Source organism: Homalodisca vitripennis, chromosome 7 (assembly GCF_021130785.1).
Source record: "Homalodisca vitripennis isolate AUS2020 chromosome 7, UT_GWSS_2.1, whole genome shotgun sequence".
Lineage (NCBI taxonomy): Eukaryota > Metazoa > Arthropoda > Insecta > Hemiptera > Cicadellidae > Homalodisca > Homalodisca vitripennis.
The window spans coordinates 111,558,647-111,584,178 of NC_060213.1; the positions used below are offsets into that span (position 1 = coordinate 111,558,647).

Here is a 25,532-nt window from a genome sequence, read left to right on the forward strand (position 1 = left end):
TCAGTGTTTTCAAATATTTTAATAAGTAAGTACTTCTTTTAACTTAATATAGTGCATAGTAATCTGATAAATGAGCGGTTGTTCAAAAAAACGGTTTTCCTGAAAAATTACCTTTTTGGACTTAGCAGGTTTTGGAAAAGTGCTCTTCAATTATCTTGATTTGGTAATGAATTCACATAGCAAAACTCATCTAGTTTTCTTTACAGTTATATATCACTCTTCGATTATTTGTTTCAGTTTATCATTGAATTATTAGCAATAAATGATGCAGTCTAAAAATCCATGTATTGTAAACAACTGAAATAATAACTATTGGAAAATAATGAACCGTTGTACCCCAGGTCAGCCAGGCGTTGATAAGGCGCCTATAATATTATCACTGGCAATGTCTAGTCAGTACTCAGTCAACATGGACGTTATCCTCCGCTGTCTTGTGTTGGTACTCACGACACTTGTAGCGTTCACTGCCGGCTCTGCTACCACTGCAACAACCTCTACATCACAAGGTATTGTCACTCTACTTGTATACTATGAGATAATCCTGTCTACTGAGACATGTTGACCGGAATTAACTATTCTTGACAATATATTAGACGTTGTTTGATAAGTTCCATTTTACGTTGAATATATTTGAAAACAACTCTAACAACCAAATATTATAACATAAAACCACTCATTATATTTCGTATTTAAATTACCAAAATTATTTTCTTATTATTTAATGATAAACAATATTTCTTATTATTATGCTCATTCCTTTCACTGTGTTATCTTCATGTATTGCCAATGTATAAAATTAAATAAAATTATTCATAATACTGACGGAAAGGCGTCAACGGTGGATTTGCCACGTTAGTTAAAACCTCACATTTGAACAGCACACTTTTGATAGCTGTTGGGGATGCTATCAGTAAAAGAATTAATTATTTATAAAACCTTTCAAATTATTTAATGTAATTATTGATTATCTATTTGTATTTATTTTACTATAAAGTAAATTACTATATATGAAACTGTAATTCGTATTAATATAGCTTTATAAGCTGGATAAATGGTCGAACACGGAAGTGGTTAAATTTGGTGGTTAAATGTCTATCAATTAATATTCATCCAATGATTTGAACTATTACAGTCGGGTGTTAATAGAACAATAACTACTATATGATGTGTGATATTGTTTAGTTCAAAAATAGACTTCTGTATTCTTTCACACAAGCTAGCAGTTTTGACATAAACAGAGAAATAAATGTAGCGACTGTGTAACTTTGGTTATACAACTATATAAGAACATTTGCAGGATCTTGTAAATGAAATGGTATTCATCTCAAATTTGATGTTCGGATCAGGTTAAACATGGAGGACACATAAACAGTCATTTTCAATAGCCCTAATAATATGTAAAATGTAGAAAATACAGTATGATAGATGCTAAACATTAAGGGTTTTCATTTTCATCGTTTGAATCACTAATTGTAAAGTAAGTTAATTAGAATTAACGTTATTGTTTTAAAGTTAAGGACGAAACAATATTTTAAACACATTTTCTTTACAGAGACACAACATTGCAAGATTAACTCCGACTGCCCCCAGACGAGGAGGTGTTTGGAAGAAAAATGTTCAGATCCTTGTCCGGGGAAATGTGGAAACAATACGATATGTGAAGTAATACATCATCAGCCGTTCTGTCTCTGCAAGGATGGCTTCACGGGGTGTCCTTACACAGGATGTCATCCTTCTGGTAACATTTGTTTTGCAGACAGAGAGTTTATAGACTCGTTTCTTCCTTCATCAGCTGGGTACCAACCTTTTAAATTAATTATTTTATTTTCTTTACCTTCTGTAGCGGCATTCCTTAGCATTGCAACATTCAAAGACGTGATACTCCACTTCACCTTCGACGCTTAGTACAGCATGGGGGGACAACTACCATAAATTTTCCCACACCTCTCAGTCATGCTGGGGCACGGGATCACTCCCCTCCCCCGGAATATGTAAAATGTTAATATTATTTAAAATTGTAAGATTGACAGCCGTCTGATAGTATTATTATTATTTTTATTTTATGCTCTACAAAACACGGCTATAATATAAGCGAAAGTGCAACTTTTTGAGACCACCCAATTACACAACAGAATATCAAGAAAACGACGTTGTAATAAAAAGAATAACAAAAGCACGGAAAATGGATGTATTTTAAGAACTACATAGCACATCCTTCACCTTTTACTTTTAATTTATAGATTCTAAAATGGTGTCCCAAGGCACATAATTATTGTTTACTTGAAAACATGTATTACCAAAATATCCATTTTACATGTAAATGTTATTTTGCAATGCCATGCCTGATAACCAATATTGGGATATAAATCGGCATGTATTTATATAGAGGACGTATTTACAGTCTATGCTAACTACAGTTTAAATTAGTAACTTTGTGTTTTTTACCGCCGATGATCGGCCGACGGACGTCTAAATGCGTGCATGCGGTAGATATTCAGTGATGAACATTATATAGACGTAGAATATACTGCAAGTTAAATATTATTTACAAAACACGATATCTCGTGTTCGACTTTAGTTGTCTAATTGTAGGTTTCCTTACAGAGAGTGTGACAGAAACACGTTATATCGATCGTCAAATAACTATCCACATAATTAATGAATGTACAGGAAAATAAACGTATCTTATTTGTTGGTGACTTTATTGTCATTCTAATAGTCATAAAAAAGAGTGTAATGCCATATTGGTTAATCTTTCGCATAAAAAATTTGCCTTTTATTTAGCAGTTTCTTGGGAGCAAGGGCGCTGAACCTGAAAAAACAAAACTGATCATTTTTAGTATGAAAACTATTGATAAAACTTGTGAGGTCTTTCGATAGCGAGGCTATCTTCTTCATTCTGATAAACAGGCCAGTATTACCACTGTTCAATGTAAATCAATGAAATGTCCCTCTATTAATATATTTTATTCAATTTTACTTCCAAAAACTTCAGTTATATCATTATCTGGATGCATTCAGATTTCATAAAACCTGTTTTGTTCTACTATTCCAACAAATATTTTAATATCAATATTCCCCTTACATGATATTTTATTTAAATGCTCAAACACCTAGAGTGTTTTTCCAATTGAACTTAAGATTAGGATAGCCATCATAATCCTAAATGATTGGAATATTTTCTGTCAGATAACATCTTAACACTCCCCTTTTTAATTTATCACTGCATCGATTTTGTTTTTAAAAACAGCAGTTTGTTTACATTACAGAAGATAGCTCCAGGGGCAGACAGCAGTGTGCAAGGTTTGTGTTCGATCAAGTAACGCACTCTGTTTTCCATTGTTCCACAAAAACTTGTGGCTATTTAAAAAAATAACAAACTGTATATTGTACAATACTACATATTGTAGTAATTTTGGTAACGCAGTAACACAATAAAATTAAAACTATTTCTGCTCTGTTTATTACAAAGCGAAAACTTTTGAGGACACTGTTGCGGACTGTAAAGCATAAACAACTATTTAATTGAAGCTCTGTCTTTAACATCGAAGATATTTAGCGATTTCGGATTAAGACTTTTTTGATGTAACAGATTAGAGTTGATAACAGATAAGCGTAGACAAATTTAGAGGAATCAATATTTTTGCAAACTTGTAAGAGTTTGTTAGTAATGCAGCTAAGTAAAATGAAATTTAAGTGCTTTTCGATGTAGAGCTGTATTGTTCTAATTATGTAAATAATTAAAAATTAATGTAAACATTAGTAGCTAAAACCGAAAGTTGAAATCTCAAACACCTTCACGTTGTTTAATGTTGTTGAATACTACACACATAAATGAGGACGGATTATATGCAGGTATTTTGAGTAAGTCTTATGTGAATTATGAGTTTAGCTCCAGTTCACTTTCCTCTAACTGCAGCGTTTGGAATGTGCCGCTGGCACAGACTGTCGAAAGAATGTAAAGATTCTATTTTGAGCTTCATCGTCATTGACTTTTTCATCTCTTCAGACGAACATGATTTCCAATTTTAGGAGTCTTTATCAATCTCACGCTCACTTCAGACATTGACAGTTAAATTTCAAACTGCTTTTGTTAAAGATATGGACACCGGACGAGTAGCTGGAGATGTAAGAACTGAACACTGCAGACCGTGTACTCCGTGTGAGGTGTGTCAGCCCCGTCAAGTTGAGGTGGCGAAACCTAAGGAATGCAAGAAAAGCTATTTATTAATTGATGAGAGGGTAATAAATAACATGTGTAGGCTAACAAGTTTACATATATAACAATAAGTTAGCGTTACGCGTTTGGAGCATAATCAGATACAAAGTGTTTTAGTTTCGCTCTGGAGAGGCATCTTCAGTGAATCTTCACTAAAGATGCCTCATCTCTATGAGAACCCGAAACTGTTTTGACTTCTGACAGCACGCGGACTGTATTTTAAGTTCAAACCACGTACCCCCTAAACTAATCATCTTTATATATACTCACACAGGTTAAATTTTCGACAATGTTTATTTTTAATCTACAATACAATGATGGTAACATAACTAACAAATTTTCAATAATTCATATTTAACACTTTTTCACCAAAATACTAGTATATATTATCCTCACGTAATATAATCTGAAAATTAAATATTTCAAAATAAACCAAGCAAAAAGATAAAACATTAGAATGTATAATTCTGTGATAATTATACTATTTAATGCAATATGTAGTGTATGTATATGTATTATGTAGTATTATTATTATAGTAATATGTAATATTAATATATATATATATATATATATATATATAATTACAATATACATATGTATAATGGAATATGTATTTTTCTGTTACCAAGAAAAAACTATCATGCAGGATCGATACATGTTTTTTAACACAGTAAACTCTTAATTAATTAAAAATTCATATTTGTCTCCACGGGATTGGATGGGTTTCAGCAAACAATTTTAATTGGTCATGTAGGTAAATGTAATGGCAATGAGAAAATGGCAGGAGAAATTCATATGCAATAAACTAGGTAAGATCATATGAGGATTCAGAGAGGTAAAAGAATAAATTATACAGTGTAAAGTCAGTGTTATAAATTAATGATAAGATTTTATTTCAGCGTGCTCATGTGTTTTCAGTACCCTCATTTACTCACCGAAACTTGTTTTGTTTAATCAGTGCAGTTAAACCGTATGTAATAAAAAGTAATGTATCACGTGACAAAATATGTTAAGAAAGATTAAGTACCCTAAACCGAGTAATTTTGCATGAAATCTCATTTAAATAAAAATTACTTTCATTATGTTCTGTGACTAACCATTGAATTATATCGTAGAGATGAGATTAGGCTGATCGTTATAGAAGGCTATTGCTCAGGAGACTAACGCAATTCCTCTTTTACTCTTTTATTTGCCGTGGCGGAGGGTGCACTTGCTATTCAGTATGATTGTGAGTCTAAAAATAGATGTATGACCACAGGTTATCCCAAGAATGAAATGAGCTATAGATTCGAAATTATTCAACTAACCTCATTGTATATAAGATAAGGATATGTCCCCAACATAATTCAATTTAGGCTACATCACTGTACCAGTTATGCATATGTTATCCAAAGTCTTAAGTATCTTTAAGGTTTTCAAAAAATTATTACATCTATGTGATGGGTAAAGTTAATGTATGATTGGCTGAGCTTCAGCGAAGCCTATCCTTACACAGGATGGAAAATTGTTATTGCTGTCTGTGTGTCTATCTATCTGTATATCCACGAAATTTTACGAACGAACTGCCTATAGGTTTAAAATATTGTGACGTGTCTTTTCTCAACACAACCATTTACTGTTAAGAATGACACGTATCGCATACCCTAGATGAGCCCAATCAAGCGGGGATTCGATCCAGGGGTCTAAATTTTATTCTTTTGGATTATGTACGGCAGTTGGGTTCAGATATATTGCTATCACCTAAGGTGGTGGTAACGTTCAAGCATTTAGTAAATCATCATTACCCAACTGATCTTCAAAAAAATTAAGAATTTGAAATAAAATGATGTCGATAAATAAAATATTTTCTATCATCAATTAAAGAAAACACAAAAGCGTAACTACCTAGATCTCTATCTAAATCAAAGCTACCTCAGATCGCACCACACTGTATGTTATGTAAAATAGTATGAGCAAAAGTAATATCAACACTAAGAACAATATATAATGTTTGGTCAGAATCGCATTAACAAAGATTAAGTAAGAAAAGTGTAAGAGAAATAATAATAGATCCAGAGCAATAATCTATTTGTTAGGTCCGTATTGCACGAACATAGGTTAAGTAAGATAGTAAGTAAGGTAAAGAACCAATAACCAATTTAAAGGTTAGGTCCGTATTGCACGAACATAGATTAAGTAAGATAGCAAGTAAAGTAAAGAACCACTAATCCTAAATTTAAAGGTTAGGTCCGTATTACACGAACATAGATTAAGTAAGATAGTAAGTAAAGTAAAGAACCACTAATCCTAAATTTAAAGGTTAGATCCGTATTACACGAACATAGATTAAGTAAGATAGTAAGTAAAGTAAAGAACCAAGAATACCAATAAACAATTTAAAAGTTAGGTCCGTATCGCACGAACAAAGATTAAGTAAGATAGTAAATAAAGTAAAAGAACCACTGATACCAAATTTAAAGGTTAGGTCCGTATTACACGAACATAGATTAAGTAAGATAGCAAGTAGAATAAAGAACCAATAATACCAATAAACAATTTAAAGGTTAGGTCCGTATCGCACGAACATAGATTAAGTAAGATAGTAAGTAAAGTAAAAGAACCACTAATACCAAATTTAAAGGTTAGGTCCGTATCGCACGAACATAGATTAAGTAAGATAGTAAGTAAAATAAAGAACCACTAATACCAAATGTAAAGGTTAGGTCCGTATTACACGAACATAGGTTAAGTAAGATAGCAATTAAAGTAAAGAACCAATAATACCAATAAACAATTTAAAGGTTAGGTCCGTATTACACGAACATAGATTAAATAAGATAGTAAGTAAAGTAAAGAGCCAATAATACCAATAACCAATTTAAATGTTAGGTCCGTATTGCACGAACATAGATTAAGTAAGATAGTAAGTAAAGTAAAAGAACCACTAATACCAAATGTAAAGGTTAGGTCCGTATTACACGAACATAGGTTAAGTAAGATAGCAAGTAAAGTAAAGAACCAATAATACCAATAAACAATTTAAATGTTAGGTCCGTATTGCACGAACATAGATTAAGTAAGATAGTAAGTAAAGTAAAAGAACCACTAATACCAAATTTAAAGGTTAGGTCCGTATTACACGAACATAGATTAAGTAAGATAGTAAGTAAAGTAAAGAACCACTAATCTTAAATTTAAAGGTTAGGTCCGTATTTCACGAACATAGATTAAGTAAGAAAGTAAGTAAAAGAAAAGAATACCAAGAATAATACTTTATAAGTAAATTTCGTGTGGCACAACATATAAAAACGATACAGAATATTAATGAAAGGTTAATTATGTATAGTATAGTAATTGAAGTAATATATTACCAATAGCAAGAAGAAATCGATACGTCCGTATCTCACGAACAAGTCGGCAGGAGTGAGGTTAAGATCGCAGCGCAGTGTACGTCTTATCGTCGTGATAGAATGGTGTAGAATGACCTCTCGCTCCTCTGCTGGCCGGTCCGTCTGACGAGTTTGCGTTGTAGCGCATGCGCGACTTATCGTTCATGCCGCAACCCGTCAAGCGGCGAACATGTCGTGGCACGATAGCTGAGGCGAACTTGTTTCATCTCGATCCCGTTAATCTTTGTTGACGGGAAAACTAATCCCACAATAAATCTTGAATGGACGACCCAAGATAATAAAAAAAATGCACTGTACTTTTTAGTACCTCACACCCCCCTCTTTCTTTCGGGAAGAGAACAAAGCGAACAAAATTAAACATCTTAGTTAAATTCTACAAATTTCTATTTTAAAGTGTAAAACTATAGTAGTAAGATGTAGAAACTAAATTAAACAAAGGAATTATTTACTTAAAAATATAAATAAACTAACGTTCTTTTGCTCTGAACCCACAAAATTGTGTACTAAATTATAATAAACATGATATAAAACAATAAAAAGAACACTCAAAAAGAACACCATTTGTTGATAATTCTATATAAATGTAGTAATAAAGTTGAAATGAAAACATGAAAACGAAACTTAAAATGCATAACCTTTTATAATAATGTTGTCAAAACTCGAAAAAGTAAAATGTTTTCAAATTGATAAAGAGAAACACTTCACTGCAGAAAGTTTAGTTGCCTTGAACGAAATAAAACAAAATATTAATCTTCGGTTATAAAAAATAAAACATTTTCTTCTTGGTGGCTTAAATATACTAATGGAATAACCAATTCAGCGCAATTCAGGTGGCAACTTTCGCACATCTATTCTGACAAAAGTGCCGTCCGGATTGAATACCCGAATCCTTTTTGGACGATATCTTTTTTGTTTGTTTGAAGCGGCCTGCACGTTTCTCACGTTCAACGAGCAATCCAGGACGTGCTTTATTTCTTCTGGGGCTTCAGTTTTCTTCGGTTGTGGTGGTTGGGTTAGTTGTGGAGTGTCTCGAATTGTGGTATTGCAATTGGTGCTGGAATTTAAGTTTGTCTTAGGTGACGTTTCTTGGAAATCCATTCCTAGTTCGTTGTCTACCCATTCTGAATCTTCCATGATCGAAAGGCATGGAGAAGATGCTCTCGACAACGTCACATCGCATTTATTTACCAAGTCAAAGTCATCCTCGGCGGCGGCTTCTTTTTGGATGTTAACATCTTGATGCGATGTGTCTGGCGTTGGACCACTTTCCTTCCTCAGTTTATCCATTTCATGGCCTGAAAGACACTTGGTTCTATTGCTGGTAGATATTGCGTTTTTAACTTCCCTATCAGGCGGATTTGAAAAGGTAACCGAGGATTCGTTTCCCTCATAATTATTGTCGATGGCTTCCTTGAGGGCTTCCAGCATCGGGTCCCATGCCGTCACTACAGTCCGACGATCTTCGGGGAAACATACTGTGAGTTCTGACGTTTCAGGCTGAGTAGAGGGAAATCGACAGTAACTTGGATTTGTAGTTATAGCAGAGAAATCCTTGTCTGATTCCTTGTGTATAACTAAATCTAACCCTTTATGTTCATCTGCCCTTAAGTTTGCAATAAAGTTTATATTGATATCATTTACGTCATTTTGCGTTTCGCGTTTTGAAGACGGTGTGTTTATATAAACTAAATTTAACTCCTTTATTATATCCATACCTAAAACTAAGGACGTAGTAAGGTTTGGAACATACAAGAGTTTTGCCTCAATATGGGCTTCGTTAACCTCCAAGTTAACCAAATACGAGTGTTTTACATAGGTTTTAAAGCCATTGGCCATTTGCAAAGGTATATGTGTATTTTGGGGTTTTATAGAATTATATTTTAAATGATCTACTAAATCTTTGCCTACTATGCTAACCATAGCACCAGTATCAATCAGAGCCTCAAATGTTTTTCCAAGAATGTTAACAGTTACATACGGTCGACAATCATATAGCTTCTCAAGTCCGAAACTACCCGAGTAGTGTGTTAATTCTTCTGCACAGGAGATTTTCCTCGTTGGAGGTCGCGTTGGAAAATTATATCGGGATGTCAGCTGACCTATTTGGTCTGGGATCCACAAAGCGTTTCCCGAATTACATCGGCAATCCGTTGTTTTGATACCTTCCGTTTTGCAGTTATAGCAGCGGAGTCTCTTAGGTTTAGTACACTCACTGAATCTGTGTCCAGTTTCTTCGCAGTTCCAGCAAATTGGAACAGCCTCTCTACGGATATTCCTAGTAGAAGGGTTCACTGTAGGTCCTGGACCTGAATTTGACTTTACCTCGCCGAGCCTGTACTGTTTCTGATCGTGTTGTAAAGTAGCCGCTTGTGAATATTGCACCGTTTGAACCAAATTGGGTCTAACCGACTGCCTTGATTGTTGGTGTCCCCGGTTTCCATTATCTGTCTATATCCTGGGAGTGGGGTTGTACTGGCGATGTCTCATTCCTTCCATGCTTACCTGCCTATTTTTGGAATAGTATGCAGTTTCTGGGACCAGTGTTTGTGCCGGGTTAGGTGGAGGTTTGTAAAGAAGACGCTCTCTTTCATAGCTTTCGTAATATTCGGCTTCTTTAATCATATCCTGTATAGACTTTATATTCCCTCTTCTCATAATTAGTTTATATTCTGGTCTCATATTGCAATAAATACGATCGAGTTTTTCTTCTAGTTTATATCCTCCTCTTCGTCGAATTAGTGTGGTTATGGCCACAATAAAGCTACGAAATGGTTCAGCCTCTCCTTGTGTACGCTGGCGGATTTCATCCTCAAGATTGCGTCGGTAACCTGGGGGTAAGTATTGCATCTCAAACGAAGTCTGAAAGTCCTCAAAATTATCCCAAAATTCTCTATGGTTTCTAAACCACAACAGGGCTTTTCCTCGTAATAGTTCGGGAAGAGCTCTTAAGATTTCTTCTTTGGATATATCGTAACATTCCATTAACTCATTAAGTCGCTCTAAGAAAGATACTGGGTCTCCATTTCCTTCATAATGCAGATTCCATTTCCTGGCAATATTGCATATATGGGCCGAATTTTTAGCGCTAAAGGGGGCAGTATCCCGCAACTCGTTACTTTGAACTCCGTTATCTATTGGTACCGTAGTGGTAAATATAGGATCGCGGGGAGCTAAATAAGTAACGGCCATATTAGGATTTAAAAGTGTATATGGACTTTGGCTTGCCGGTTGTAAAGGTTCTTGCTGAATATGATTGGTTTCGGATGAAGACATATTTTTTAAATTAACTAAAACTCTTTTTACTGTTTCTGCACTAGCGCTCGGAGAAAGACCCAAGATTTCTCGAAAACTGGCAAGTTCAAGTTGGGAGGAATCTTCCATTCTGGTATTAAGAGTAGAGGTAGCAGGAATAGTTGAAGTACCCTGAACCTCAGTATTTTCAGCACTTAAGAGTGTATTATCTAAACTCTTTGTATATGTAGAGGGAGTTCGAACTAATCCTTGGCTCCTTAAGAAAGTCACAAAACGAGAGCGTAGATCTTCACTATTTCCTTCGATTGGTAACCCATATTTTGACATTTCTTCAATCAACTCAGGCTTCTTCAGATTATAAATCCATCCAACTTTTTCGGAACTTCCCCTCATCGTGGTTTGTTTCCCTGAGGCTAATGATTCAGTAGTAACGGGCAATACTTTTGGTATTGTACCGGAATGGACTTGACTTGATGGAGCAGTAGACGTTTTAGTCGTTGTGGTAGCAACATTTGCGTCTTTAAGAGGGCTAGTAATAGCAACATCTGTAGTTAAAGTTCCAGTCTGTGAGTGTGACTTATTATCCTCACTCTTAGGGTCAGTAGTTTTCGAACGACCAGTAGGCAGTATATTTGAATGAAACAGAAGACATAAGAGCCTCCAGATTCGGAGAAAGCTCAATGGAAACATGATGTGTCAATGTAGATACGGTAGGACTAAAATAGAATACGAGTCTAGATATTTAATTTTTATCGGTTGTTTTTACGTGACGATCACTGTAATGTAAACAATCAGTCCAGTCTGTTCGAATATCCGTCCCTGTTCGGGCGCCAAAATGTGACGTGTCTTTTCTCAACACAACCATTTACTGTTAAGAATGACACGTATCGCATAACCTAGATGAGCCCAATCAAGCGGGGATTCGATCCAGGGGTCTAAATTTTATTCTTTTGGATTATGTATGGCAGTTGGGTTCAGATATATTGCTATCACCTAAGGTGGTGGTAACGTTCAAGCATTTAGTAAATCATCATTACCCAACTGATCATCAAAAAAATTAAGAATTTGAAATAAAATGATGTCGATAAATAAAATATTTTCTATCATCAATTAAAGAAAACACAAAAGCGTAACTACCTAGATCTCTATCTAAATCAAAGCTACCTCAGATCGCACCACACTGTATGTTATGTAAAATAGTATGAGCAAAAGTAATATCAACACTAAGAACAATATATACTGTTTGGTCAGAATCGCATTAACAAAGATTAAGTAAGAAAAGTGTAAGAGAAATAATAATAGATCCAGAGCAATAATCTATTTGTTAGGTCCGTATTGCACGAACATAGGTTAAGTAAGATAGTAAGTAAGGTAAAGAACCAATAACCAATTTAAAGGTTAGGTCCGTATTGCACGAACATAGATTAAGTAAGATAGCAAGTAAAGTAAAGAACCACTAATCCTAAATTTAAAGGTTAGGTCCGTATTACACGAACATAGATTAAGTAAGATAGTAAGTAAAGTAAAGAACCACTAATCCTAAATTTAAAGGTTAGATCCGTATTACACGAACATAGATTAAGTAAGATAGTAAGTAAAGTAAAGAACCAAGAATACCAATAAACAATTTAAAGGTTAGGTCCGTATCGCACGAACAAAGATTAAGTAAGATAGTAAATAAAGTAAAAGAACCACTGATACCAAATTTAAAGGTTAGGTCCGTATTACACGAACATAGATTAAGTAAGATAGCAAGTAGAATAAAGAACCAATAATACCAATAAACAATTTAAAGGTTAGGTCCGTATCGCACGAACATAGATTAAGTAAGATAGTAAGTAAAGTAAAAGAACCACTAATACCAAATTTAAAGGTTAGGTCCGTATCGCACGAACATAGATTAAGTAAGATAGTAAGTAAAGTAAAGAACCAAAAACCAATTTAAAGGTTAGGTCCGTATCGCACGAACATAGATTAAGTAAGATAGTAAATAAAGTAAAGAACCACTAATACCAAATTTAAAGGTTAGGTCCGTATCGCACGAACATAGATTAAGTAAGATAGTAAGTAAAATAAAGAACCACTAATACCAAATGTAAAGGTTAGGTCCGTATTACACGAACATAGGTTAAGTAAGATAGCAAGTAAAGTAAAGAACCAATAATACCAATAAACAATTTAAAGGTTAGGTCCGTATTACACGAACATAGATTAAATAAGATAGTAAGTAAAGTAAAGAGCCAATAATACCAATAACCAATTTAAATGTTAGGTCCGTATTGCACGAACATAGATTAAGTAAGATAGTAAGTAAAGTAAAAGAACCACTAATACCAAATGTAAAGGTTAGGTCCGTATTACACGAACATAGGTTAAGTAAGATAGCAAGTAAAGTAAAGAACCAATAATACCAATAAACAATTTAAATGTTAGGTCCGTATTGCACGAACATAGATTAAGTAAGATAGTAAGTAAAGTAAAAGAACCACTAATACCAAATTTAAAGGTTAGGTCCGTATTACACGAACATAGATTAAGTAAGATAGTAAGTAAAGTAAAGAACCACTAATCTTAAATTTAAAGGTTAGGTCCGTATTTCACGAACATAGATTAAGTAAGAAAGTAAGTAAAAGAAAAGAATACCAAGAATAATACTTTATAAGTAAATTTCGTGTGGCACAACATATAAAAACGATACAGAATATTAATGAAAGGTTAATTATGTATAGTATAGTAATTGAAGTAATATATTACCAATAGCAAGAAGAAATCGATACGTCCGTATCTCACGAACAAGTCGGCAGGAGTGAGGTTAAGATCGCAGCGCAGTGTACGTCTTATCGTCGTGATAGAATGGTGTAGAATGACCTCTCGCTCCTCTGATGGCCGGTCCGTCTGACGAGTTTGCGTTGTAGCGCATGCGCGACTTATCGTTCATGCCGCAACCCGTCAAGCGGCGAACATGTCGTGGCACGATAGCTGAGTACACGGGGTCGAACTTGTTTCATCTCGATCCCGTTAATCTTTGTTGACGGGAAAACTAATCCCACAATAAATCTTGAATGGACGACCCAAGATAATAAAAAAAATGCACTGTACTTTTTAGTACCTCACAATATTTTAATAAGCATTTTTATAATATAAGCAACATCGAATTCGATGATGGAGCATGTCACTTTATAACATTTCACTGAGCGTTAGCGAATATTTTCTCATTGGTCTTATGGGCCACAATAATGATAAAGGGAACATTGTACAATAAACAACATTTTAAACAAACCGAAAACAATCTTGGGAAATCTTATCATTAACATATACACGCGAAGCTTAAAAATTAAAATACATGATAGAGTGGAAATCAATGTTAATATTAATTTGGTGAGAAGATTTTATTTAAGCGCAATATTGCGTTGTGGTATCCTCTCCGGAACTTATATTACTTAAACGCTGCTTCTTCTTGAACAAAATTCTTGAACAAAAATTTGAAGGTATTTATTTTCATGATATGTTAGGAAAGATTTTATTTGTGGATTTTAAATGTTGTATAAAACTCCAAGTCAATATAAACAAGTATGAGATATATAATGTTACATGGCCAACCAGGGGATTGGGCTGAGCGTCATTGAAATCCATCACTCAATAAGTTTAAACATCCTCTTTAGTTTACGTGGAATGTCAACATTTATTTTCTGTTTATACTGGTCTTTTATGAGTCCGTCTATCTATCTGTCTACAGGAAATCCTGAGAAAGAAATCAGCTGTAGACTTAACATTTTTCATGCAAACTAAGCGAATCCTGTTGCCCACACGTAGTGTGACCTACTCTTATCTTGTTAATAATCGATGTTTTATAAATAATTAACATAATTTTTATTATTTCAAGTCTTCGTGGTATGAAGCCATGGCCGAGTGCAAGATGCGTGGACAACGGCTGGCCACCATCAAGAACATTGAAGAGTGGAATCGGGTGAAGAGAGAACTTACACTCAAAACATCTGGTGTGTACTGTAATATATAATCTCGTAATTTTTACAGTTTTCTACTCAACTCTGAAATGTTAATATTAGTTCGTACTAAGTTTCGGAAAATCATAAGTTCTAAATTTTCTTCAGGTAGAATAATAAACGGCCAAAAACATATATGCAGCATTTGCTACGTAGTACAATTAAAATTTAGTTAATAAATAACTTTAGGGGAAAATGTATAGGAAAATATTTTGGAATATAATTTGATTTGTCAAAACCTAGAAAAATTTAAAAATGTAATTTTTCAAGAAAGGGTCAGTGAATGCAGGATCTGTACAGAAAGACAGCGGTATGTTGACTTTGATAACTGGTTACGATAGGGGTTGCACGGTTGACAATTGTTAATTTCTTTAGCTAGCTCTGTGAGGCTAACCAAGGGAGTTGTTGATGACGATTTTTCGTTAGGGAAGGGGACGGTATAAAAACTCCCACACGCGCGTCTCAGTGTGTTCTTTTTAGTATTCAGCGGTTTTGATTTGTGGTATTTCCAGTTCTTATTTTTCCTTACACAATCTACGTGGGATTGTTTAAAGAATAAATTGTATAGTCGAATTACGATTTTCTTGTGTGAAATGTGTTGTTAACTAATGTTAGCTCTTTAACAGGAATTATTGCATTATTTAGATACAAAGGGAACTAAGAAGCTTATTAAAAAAACTAAATAATTAAAGCAAGTTGGCAATAGAGTACAAGTTTTTGCAAGAAATTTCCAATCAAAGTTTTCAATTTTTATATTAATATAGGTTACTTATATAGGAAACTGTTGTGTTAATTAACTGACTAAAGTATTCAAAGGAAAGAAAAAAAACTGTCAACAATAACAATCAATAACATGTGATCATTGCCAGTCACCGAACAAAAAAATTTAATTAGAACAGTCAGGTATAAACTTATTACATCAAGATATTAAGTCCTTAGTACTTATTTTTGGGTGGCATATAGTTTGGTTAGTTTTAACTTTGAATCTGTACCATTAGTAACAGGAAGTGACAAATTTGGTACAAAGTCATTTTCAGCAAGGCTTTAGTTTAGTTTTATTTGGCTTCGCTTATAATAGAGATTTTAGTTTGAATTTATTTTGAACCAAATTTATTGGAATTTTATAAAAAATTTAAATTTTATTCAAAAAGTTAAATTAAATTAAATTAATTTTATTTTAAACAAGAAAAATTTTCAATACAAGTGGTCGTTTAAGTATTTGGTTATATTATTAATTATTTTTCACTAACAATTATATAATTAGTTAATATTTAAACTAGAAACATAAGTGCAGATAAATAAATTAAAAATTATTCAAAGAGATTTTGTGGGTTATGCGGATCTCTCTACAGTATACATTTGAAAAAATTGTCCGTCCAAAAAATAACCGATTAAAAATAATAGAATACACAGTTGCATGGAATACTGCATGAATATCCCTGTCGCGATGTACAATAAACGCTTACCGACTTATCGCCTTGGTTTGTTCATTTAATTAGTGAACTGACCTCTGGTGAGATAAACGAAACAAAACAAGCCACTAAGCTTTTATCTGATACAACTCATACTCTCTAGACACACAAAAATTTAGAATTTAACCGCCATACTTAAATATTTTTGGGCAACGAATGTTTTATTAAAACAACACTAGCATTTTGTGAATAGCCATGACAAATTTTAGAATGCCATATTATATTCAAATCCAAAAGCAGAATTCGATACTATAGAATTGATCATACCATCCAGAACTTTTTAATGGAATCATAATTACACTTGTTGTTTTAGCAATAATATCAATTTTTAAAAAAGTAAAAAGCCTGTTCACGAGATTTTTATTAAAATAAAATGTCCTTGAAAAGACTCTAAGCACCACTGTACTTCAAAGGTTCTTTTGAGGTTAGAGAGAGGTTCAGAGAGAGAGAGAGAGAGAGAGAGAGAGAGAGAGAGAGAGAGAGAGAGAGAGAGAGAGAGAGAGAGAAGAGAGAGAGAGAGAGAGAGAGAGAGAGAGAGAGAGAGAGAGAGAGAGAGAGAGAGAGAGAGAGAGAGAGAGAGAGAGAGAGAGAGAGAGAGAGAGAGAGAGAGAGAGAGGAGAGAGAGAGAGAGAGAGAGAGAGAGAGAGAGAGAGAGAGAGAGAGAGAGAGAGAGAGAGAGAGAGAGAGAGAGAGAGAGAGAGAGAGAGAGAGAGGAGAGAGAGAGAGAGAGAGAGAGAGAGAGAGAGAGAGAGAGAGAGAGAGAGAGAGAGAGAGAGAGAGAGAGAGAGAGAGAGAGAGAGAGAGAGAGAGAGAGAGAGAGAGAGAGAGAGAGAGAGAGAGAGAGAGAGAGAGAGAGAGAGAGAGAGAGAGAGAGAGAGAGAGAGGAGAGAGAGAGAGAGAGAGAGAGAGAGAGAGAGGAGAGAGAGAGAGAGAGAGAGAGAGAGAGGAGAGAGAGAGAGAGAGAGAGAGAGAGGAGAGAGAGAGAGAGAGAGAGAGAGAGAGAGAGAGAGAGAGAGAGAGAGGAGAGAGAGAGAGAGAGAGAGAGAGAGAGAGAGAGAGAGAGAGAGAGAGAGAGAGAGAGAGAGAGAGAGAGAGAGTGAGAGAGAGAGAGAGAGAGAGAGAGAGAGAGAGAGAGAGAGAGAGAGAGAGAGAGAGAGAGAGGAGAGAGAGAGAGAGAGAGAGAGAGAGAGAGAGAGAGAGAATTAGACAATTTCTTTATTTATCCTGCCACAGTTTAGACCTACAGTCCAATCTCCCACTGTGACAGGCCAACAATACATATATAACCATATATAAAGCGAGTTGTGACTGTTACATATTCAACAACTATAACAAAATTATTAATATGTTAATTGTATTACTTTCACTATTATGACTATGAAATACTTTGATAAATATTACACTCTATCATACAGATAGTTTATACAACAATGTAAAGGTTAAAGCAAACATTTATTAATATTAAGCTATTCAAGTTTAAACACTACTATTTCACTACTTTCTTACAAATATTTCCATAATATTAACACAATTCTATTAAATACTTTGATAAATATTACACTCTATGGTACTGATAGTTTATACAACAATGTAAAGGTTAAAGTTACACATTGTTTATCATAATTAAGGTGTTTAAGTTTTAACAATTACATTGAGATTTCCTACTTTCATTGTTCATATCTTTTCACGAGATTACATTTGAGCTTTTTCAAGAAATTTTTGATACTGGTACTATCTTTAATACTATTATCTAGGTTATTTAACAATCTTATTGACTGAGTGTGAAATGCCTTGCCGTACACAACAGTTCTGTGTATTGGAAACTGTAAAATTGTACTACCAAAACGTGTTTGTCTCAAATGTACATTTTCCATGAATCTGTATTTTTCATATAAATATTGAGGCTCTCTATTATTTAAAGTTTTATATGCTAATGATATTATATTATATTCTAAACGTTCTCTTATTTTTAACCATCCTAACTGTTTGTAGTAATTAGTCACATGGTCATCCAAACGTAATTTAAAAATAAATCTAATACACAGGCGTTTAAAAAAAAAGCCTTTTGCAAACGATCAATCATCATGTTATTCATGTCACAATAAGTCACCAAAGCATAGTCAAACAATGGAAGTACCAAACTAGAAATCAACATGATCTTAATCTCAACAGATGGTCTGAAACATAGACGTTTGAACTGATATATGCATTGAAAAACCCTTTTATATACATAGTTAACCTGTTCTGACCAGGATAAAGTATTCATTATTCTAATCCCAAGATTTAACACCATATTCTCATACTTTAGAAATCTACCATTGATAGATACACGATTGACACTGTTTAGATCTATAGTGTTTAACAGTCTACTAGTCCCTAAAATTATTGATTTACATTTGGCAATATTTAAGCTCAAACCATGATCATTACACCATTGAAATAATGTGCTTAAATCAGCATTCAAACTTGCCACTGCATTGTTTATATCCTTAACATTAGTGTGTACATACAATTGTAGATCGTCAGCATATAACATTGAATTACTAAAAACTAAAGATTCACATATTTTATTTATATACAAAGAAAATAGCATTGCAGAGAGAGTTGAACCTTGCGGAACACCCACAGGATTATGCCTCCAATTAGACAGTAAACCACTCACAGTTTTTACCCTTTGAACCCTATTTGACAAATATGACTGAAACAATTTGATAGCATTATCACTAAAACAATATGATTTAAGGATTGATAACAACAATTCATGATGGACGCAGTCGAATGCACGTGTGAAATCAAGTAGAACCATCACAGTTAATTGACGTTTGTCTATAGCAAAGCGCACATCATCAGTAATACGGACCAGGGCAGTTTGAGTACTAAAGTTGGTTCTATACCCAGACTGATACTTATACAGTACATTAGTATTGCAAATAAATGTATACACCTGTTCATAGATTAACTTATCAAATATTTTACCGAATACACATAGGATATTTATTGCTCTGTAGTTGTTACAATCAGTAGGATTCTGTCCTTTAGGCAACGGTAAAATAAGAGCTCTTTTCCATTGCTGGGGATAAACGTTGTTCATTAAACAAAAATTAATAACATGTCTCAGGATAATCTTAATTTCCTCAAAAATTATAACTAGAAACTTAACATGAATTCCATCGCTGCCTACCGCATTCGATGAAATATTCAGTATAGCATGATGTATAGCTTCACAATTAATTTCATTAAAACTAAAACAATTATTTTGATCATTTGGTCCCAGACTATTATAATAAGCAATTAAGTCTAAATTTACATTATTACTTATGCCACAGAAGAACGAATTCAAATCATCAACCGAAACAACTGGATCAGAAACTTTTTTAGGTTCTTTTCCTACGCCTTGATTTTTTACAATTTTCCACATAGACTTATTATTTAGATCAGATTGAAAACAGTTCTCAAAGTAACTATTTCTAGCATCCCTAATTAATCGTTTAATTCTATTGCGTAACAACTTATAGTTATTTAAATACAACAGGATCTTTTGTTCTAACATACCTTTTATACATAGTGTCTCTTTCTTTCATCAGTAATCTGAGCTGACCATCAATCCAAGGACATGGATTTTTGTTTGTGTAAATACTTCTCTCAGGAATATATTTATCGTACAAATAAACCAACCTATTACACAGAATATCAAATTTGTCATCTATATTCTCACATAAATATACCTCGTTCCAATTCAACATGGCACATTCGTTTTTCAAATGATTTGTATCAATATTTTTAAAAATCCCTAATAGTAATAAAATCCTTTTTCAATCCAAGTCTTAACTTTAAATTAAGTTCAACAAATATCAAATCATGGTAAGAAATCCCTGACACTGCTAACTGTCCGTGGTTTTTTACTCTAAAAGTGTCTTTACAAATAATCAGATCCAACAGAGTATCGGACGTAGGCAGATGATAAGTCGGGTTGAGAGGCAATATTTGCAAATTTAACAGATTAACCAACTCCAGTAACTGAGTTTTATCATAGAACACTCTATTACTACTTAAATCTATATTTAAGTCTCCAATAATAACTAAATTATCATACAAAGGTAACAAGTTTGACACTATATCGAAAAATTCAGCCAAGTGACCAGCTTTAGGAGGTCTGTACATTACACAAAGCAAAAGTTTCCACCCATGACATACCTCCAAAATTAGAAATTCAGGTTTTTTGCAGTACTGGGCCTGTGATCTTGCTAAAACATTACATTTAAAAAAACTCTTATAATATACGGCAACACCGCCACCCTCCTTGCCTTCCCTATCGTGTCTAATTAGTGTATAATTTTTTACATTTTACAAGAGAGAGAGAGAGAGAGAGAGAGAGAGAGAGAGAGAGAGAGAGAGAGAGAGAGAGAGAGAGAGAGAGAGGAGAGAGAGAGAGAGAGAGAGAGAGAGAGAGAGAGAGAGAGAGAGAGAGAGAGAGAGAGAGAGAGAGAGAGAGAGAGAGAGAGAGAGAGAGAGAGAGAGAGAGAGCGAGAGAGAGAGAGAGAGTGAGAGAGAGAGAGCACACAGTGTACAATCTTTACGTATTCAATGTTTACGAAAACTACATATGTACGCTTAAGGTTTTTGCTTTTATTTATATTCATTTCGAAATTATGCTCATTTTACATCAAATTATCATGCAGATTACTGGCGCCACACATATTGGACTGCTGGGATGGGCATTAAAAGCACCGGAAGCACCGGTTGGGCCTCGACGTGGGAACCGTTTAATTTCACCAGCTGGAGGGATGGCGAGCCTCGGTTTCTAGGCAACATTTACTGTGTTGCAATCGACCGTCCATATACCAATCTATTCGATTATGGTTGGATTTCAATAAATTGCAGTTTGACAAAATATTTTATTTGTGAAAAATGTTTAAACCAGTAAATTTTTTACAATACTGTTATTATAGCTTTCTTTAAAATTAAAGTATGGTAATTTCAAAACTAAAGGATATTTTATTTATTAATACCAGGAATGCTGTTGTGTTTATTTATTCCTCATATCAGTATTGAGGAATCCTCAAGCGCTCTTAAGCATTTTTTTGAAATAAAAAAGCCAGGAAAACTGCAATTACGTATTATGTTAATAATCAAAGAAATCTTGTTTGTACTATCAGGAGAATATATTAATTTCAGTTTATCGGTTTCCGTGTCCTGACGGTAATTATTGGACTGGATTGAGGTAGGTCTAGAACCTGAAACTTTAATATACTTAGTTATACAAGGCGATAACATTTTATATTTATTGTGACGAGTTTACCTGAACAATACTTTTTAGAACCAAAATGTTCCATAGCAAGTAAATGAATAAAGTAAATAAAAGAAGTGTGTGTGTAAGAGCGGAAACATAACATAAAAATAAGACTAAATGCTGACTTAGAACAAGGGGAGGAAATCTCTCATTTAACTTAATCCTAATAGAACCTTTTCATTTGCTTCTGAAGTAATGTAATTTTCAGGATTGGTAAGGATAGGACAAGTACCGCTATAATGAAGATCTAATGTGGAAGGATAGCTAAAGTGACAATAATTTTGATACGTCAAAGTGGGACATCGGAAGGTTTTTAAAACTGGAAGTAAACGTACAATGTTTTGTGGTTTTTTTAGAGTAATTTTACAGCTGTTTATACCTACTTTCTTTTCTTGACTAATTGTTAGCTCTAGGCTAATAAGGCTTTGGGAAATCCCATGCCTCCTCATAAATCCATTGATATTTTCTATTTATTACTTTTGCTGTACTATAAATACAGTTTTTGCGTAATCGTATTATTTCGTAGCCACTACTTTATGTTTCATATAGAAAGTTAAATAAAATTATATTGAGTTCTGGTCCGAAAACTCCCTAATATTGTAAAGCAGAATTTTTAGTTATATTCACATAGAATATAATCCCAATGTATTAGTTACATAAAAACAAATTATGTGTGTGAGAACAAAACGATAAGGTTTACAAAAATACTGATACTTGTCAGAGGGGTTAATAGATTGTACTAACTTAGAATGTAATATTATGTTATCATAAAATTGCACAGCCTAAATTTACGTTACATTTCAGCAACAACATACATGTCATTGATTCAACATTCAACTGTGATTTTTTTGCATTCCAGAAATCTAAAGCTCTCGCCACTAAAAGAGTTTTTCTTCCTTCTAATACTTTTAAAGCAGTTGAACTCGTCAAACCGCACGTTGTTATCAATGGAAAAAAGAACTTCTGTTGGTAAATTTATTCATTAGCAACTCGAAACCTGTAAAAAGCCCTATTATAGTTTCCATTTCAGCTTATCAGCAAGATCAGCAACTTGTCGCTCTGTTAGATTTGTTTTACAACATTACACATACTACAGCGGTGAAGCATTTTTACCTGAAATTGCATTTTGCCAAACTGGAATTTCCTTCAGACAGACCCAACCAAGTTCCTCAAGCTCCTCGAAATTTCCTCAAGCCTGACCATTACTTGAGAAACTTTACCCTGTTATCATCAAATCCAATAGCAGCACTCACAAAACTTGACTTGGCTTCAAAGTGTTTTCACTGCAGATCGTAAAAATGTGACAAGAAAGAAGTTTTCTTCATATATTTTTGTAAAATCAGAGAGAACGTCGGCTACTTCGACGGCATTTATGTGTTGGCCCTCGATTTGTAAAACAGTTTGATGGGAGATGCCTGCTTGGCTGTGTGCAAAATACAACCAACGATCGTCTGTTGAGTGTAAAAGAATCTCTGAGTAGTTTCGAACATTTTTCATTGGCCATAAAATATGATTTTAGAGGCTCAAAAAGCTTCAGGCATCAACGCTAACCACCTGGGTTCGCTGTAACTGAACAATGTCTGCTGCTCAACACTAGCTTCCTACAGAAAATGTTTAGACGCATTATGTAGATGTAAAAATGCGAGTACAACTTCACAATTACTGTTTCAACATCAATAGTGGAAGTCCATCTGCACCTGTTTGAATGTCATTGTTAATTACGTGCACTGCACAACCACTGCCAATGACGTCATCATTGATAGCCTGTTTCACTTTAGAAAAGACATTACTTTGTCTTTGAGCTGCACCACCGAAGTTGGTGTTGGTTTGTTAGAACAAAACCTGAATAATTTAACTGTCAGTTTATTGACTTCAATTACATCCAATAAATAGTCATAAATTAAGTCTGAAGTCTCGCCCTGAAACTGATCAAATTTCTAGAAGCTGACTTGAGCTTTCTCAACTAAATCAAAATAAAGCACCAAAATAGGAAAGAGTTTTGGCTTTGTGATTTGAAGCGTCAATGTAAACCGATACGATTTATTTTGCTTTCTCAAGGTGTATCCTACTTTCCGTTCATCCAAGACATGCGGGGCCAACACATTAAACTATTGTTGCCTCGGACTTTGTACACCAACAACAACATTTTTGATCAAACATCTTTTTAATCAACTTTGAGGTATAATGGCTTGAGCGAAAAATGTGATCGTGGTTCACCGAAATGTGAGGGACCCTTCGGATGCTGCTAATTTATTGTCACTGTTTCATAGAATAGTGTTTTTGAAAAACTTGTTTAATGAGTTTGAGGATGAAGCAGCCTATTTATGTCTATCTCTATTAGTGTGTTTGTTTGCACCTGATCTTGCCCGTGAGACAAAACCGAAGTCGGCGTTACAAACTTACATCACTCACTTATAGTTTCTTAAAGAATTAAACTCTTTCTCTAAATCACTATTGAACTTACAGCTCCGTTTAGGCATTTTAACACAAGCAATATCATTGGAATCATATTAATATCATAAACAAAAATATCACTTGTATTTATAAAAATACAAACAAAAGAACTAACCTCAAATCAACCCGCGCAGCAACACCACGTATAGACTAAACCATGGTGTAAGGAGACGCCATGTCTCCTCACACCATGAGAATAAACATACCCAAGTTAAGCAGAAAGTACCGAGCACGATAATGGAGACAGTTTACGAACATTCACGAAGAAACGATCACGCGTCAAAACTATTGTATACAGAAATAACAAAAAATAATATCATGGACAAGATGTGCTAATGTTTTCTTAGGAGCTAACAAGACAGAGAGCAAACAGTAACATACAACAAGGAGGCATGAACAGCAAACAACACAGACAACAACTGTACAAGACTGGACATTTTAAGGTTAGTACTAGAACTAGGACACTTTGTAGCAATAGGACATAGAACATAGAGCCTAAGGAGAGCTATTAAAATAAGAAACAATAACAATTAATTAAATACTATGAAGAAAAACAGTAAATAAAATATATAAAAAGGATTAACATCAGTAAAGAATCTAAGATAACAGTAGGATAAACTAGAGTGGGATTGAGTCAACAGTGTATAGGCCTGCAGTTTTTATAACAACTAAGAAATAAACAATATATATACATATATATATATATATATATATATATATATATATATACATATATACTAACAACAATAGAAATATCAGGTAAACAATTACAAGAATAGAGATTAAGTGAACAGTGAATAGAGCTGCTATTTCAATTGATATAACTAACAGAAAGACTATAAATACCATAACAAATAAAAATACAATAAACAACAACGAAAAGAACTTAAAACAGAAACTGAAGAGGAAGTACTAGCACTATAATGAGGGGAGTCGACGGTCCCAGCATTATGTAACGTCGCACAGAGCAATCACTGAACGATGGTACAGAATCGTGGAAGAAATCCAGACGAGTTGAAGCCACCCCACCTGCGCGCATGAGACGAGACATACCGCTAAAGCGAGAATATTTGGTGGTATTACAGATATTAACAATTACAACCAAACTATTCTTAGAGCAGTGAAAACGTAATTTGAGTGTAGCTATAAATCTTTCAAAATGACCTTTCAGTTGAATATCACATCATTTTACATTGGATAGTTTTTATTCAAGAATTTTACAGTAAAGGTATTTACCGATTAAGTGTTTTAGAATTTATTTTCTAACGCTATATATTTGGTTTAATATTGCAGATAGAAAGAAGATGATTTTATTCAATGACTGAGCATTAGTGAAGCATATCACTCGATGGACTAGAAAAATTTTGTTTTGACTGTCTGTTCGCGCAATATCTTAGGAGAGTGAATAACTTCAAATCAAGATTTCTATACAGACAACATCTAGTTTGATT

The 25,532-nt window shown here is 34.0% G+C and overlaps 1 protein-coding gene across 1 annotated transcript; it reads left to right on the plus strand.

The window, feature by feature from the left end:
• The first annotated feature begins 348 nt into the window (after positions 1-348).
• On the plus strand, positions 349-21,325 carry LOC124366204. Its single transcript, XM_046822575.1, has 5 exons — positions 349-506; positions 1,553-1,738; positions 4,100-4,242; positions 14,745-14,859; positions 21,017-21,325. Exons 1-5 carry the CDS (start codon positions 386-388, stop codon positions 21,259-21,261), a joined length of 810 nt encoding a protein of 269 aa, XP_046678531.1. The 5' UTR covers positions 349-385; the 3' UTR covers positions 21,262-21,325.
• The last annotated feature ends 4,207 nt before the right edge of the window (positions 21,326-25,532 follow it).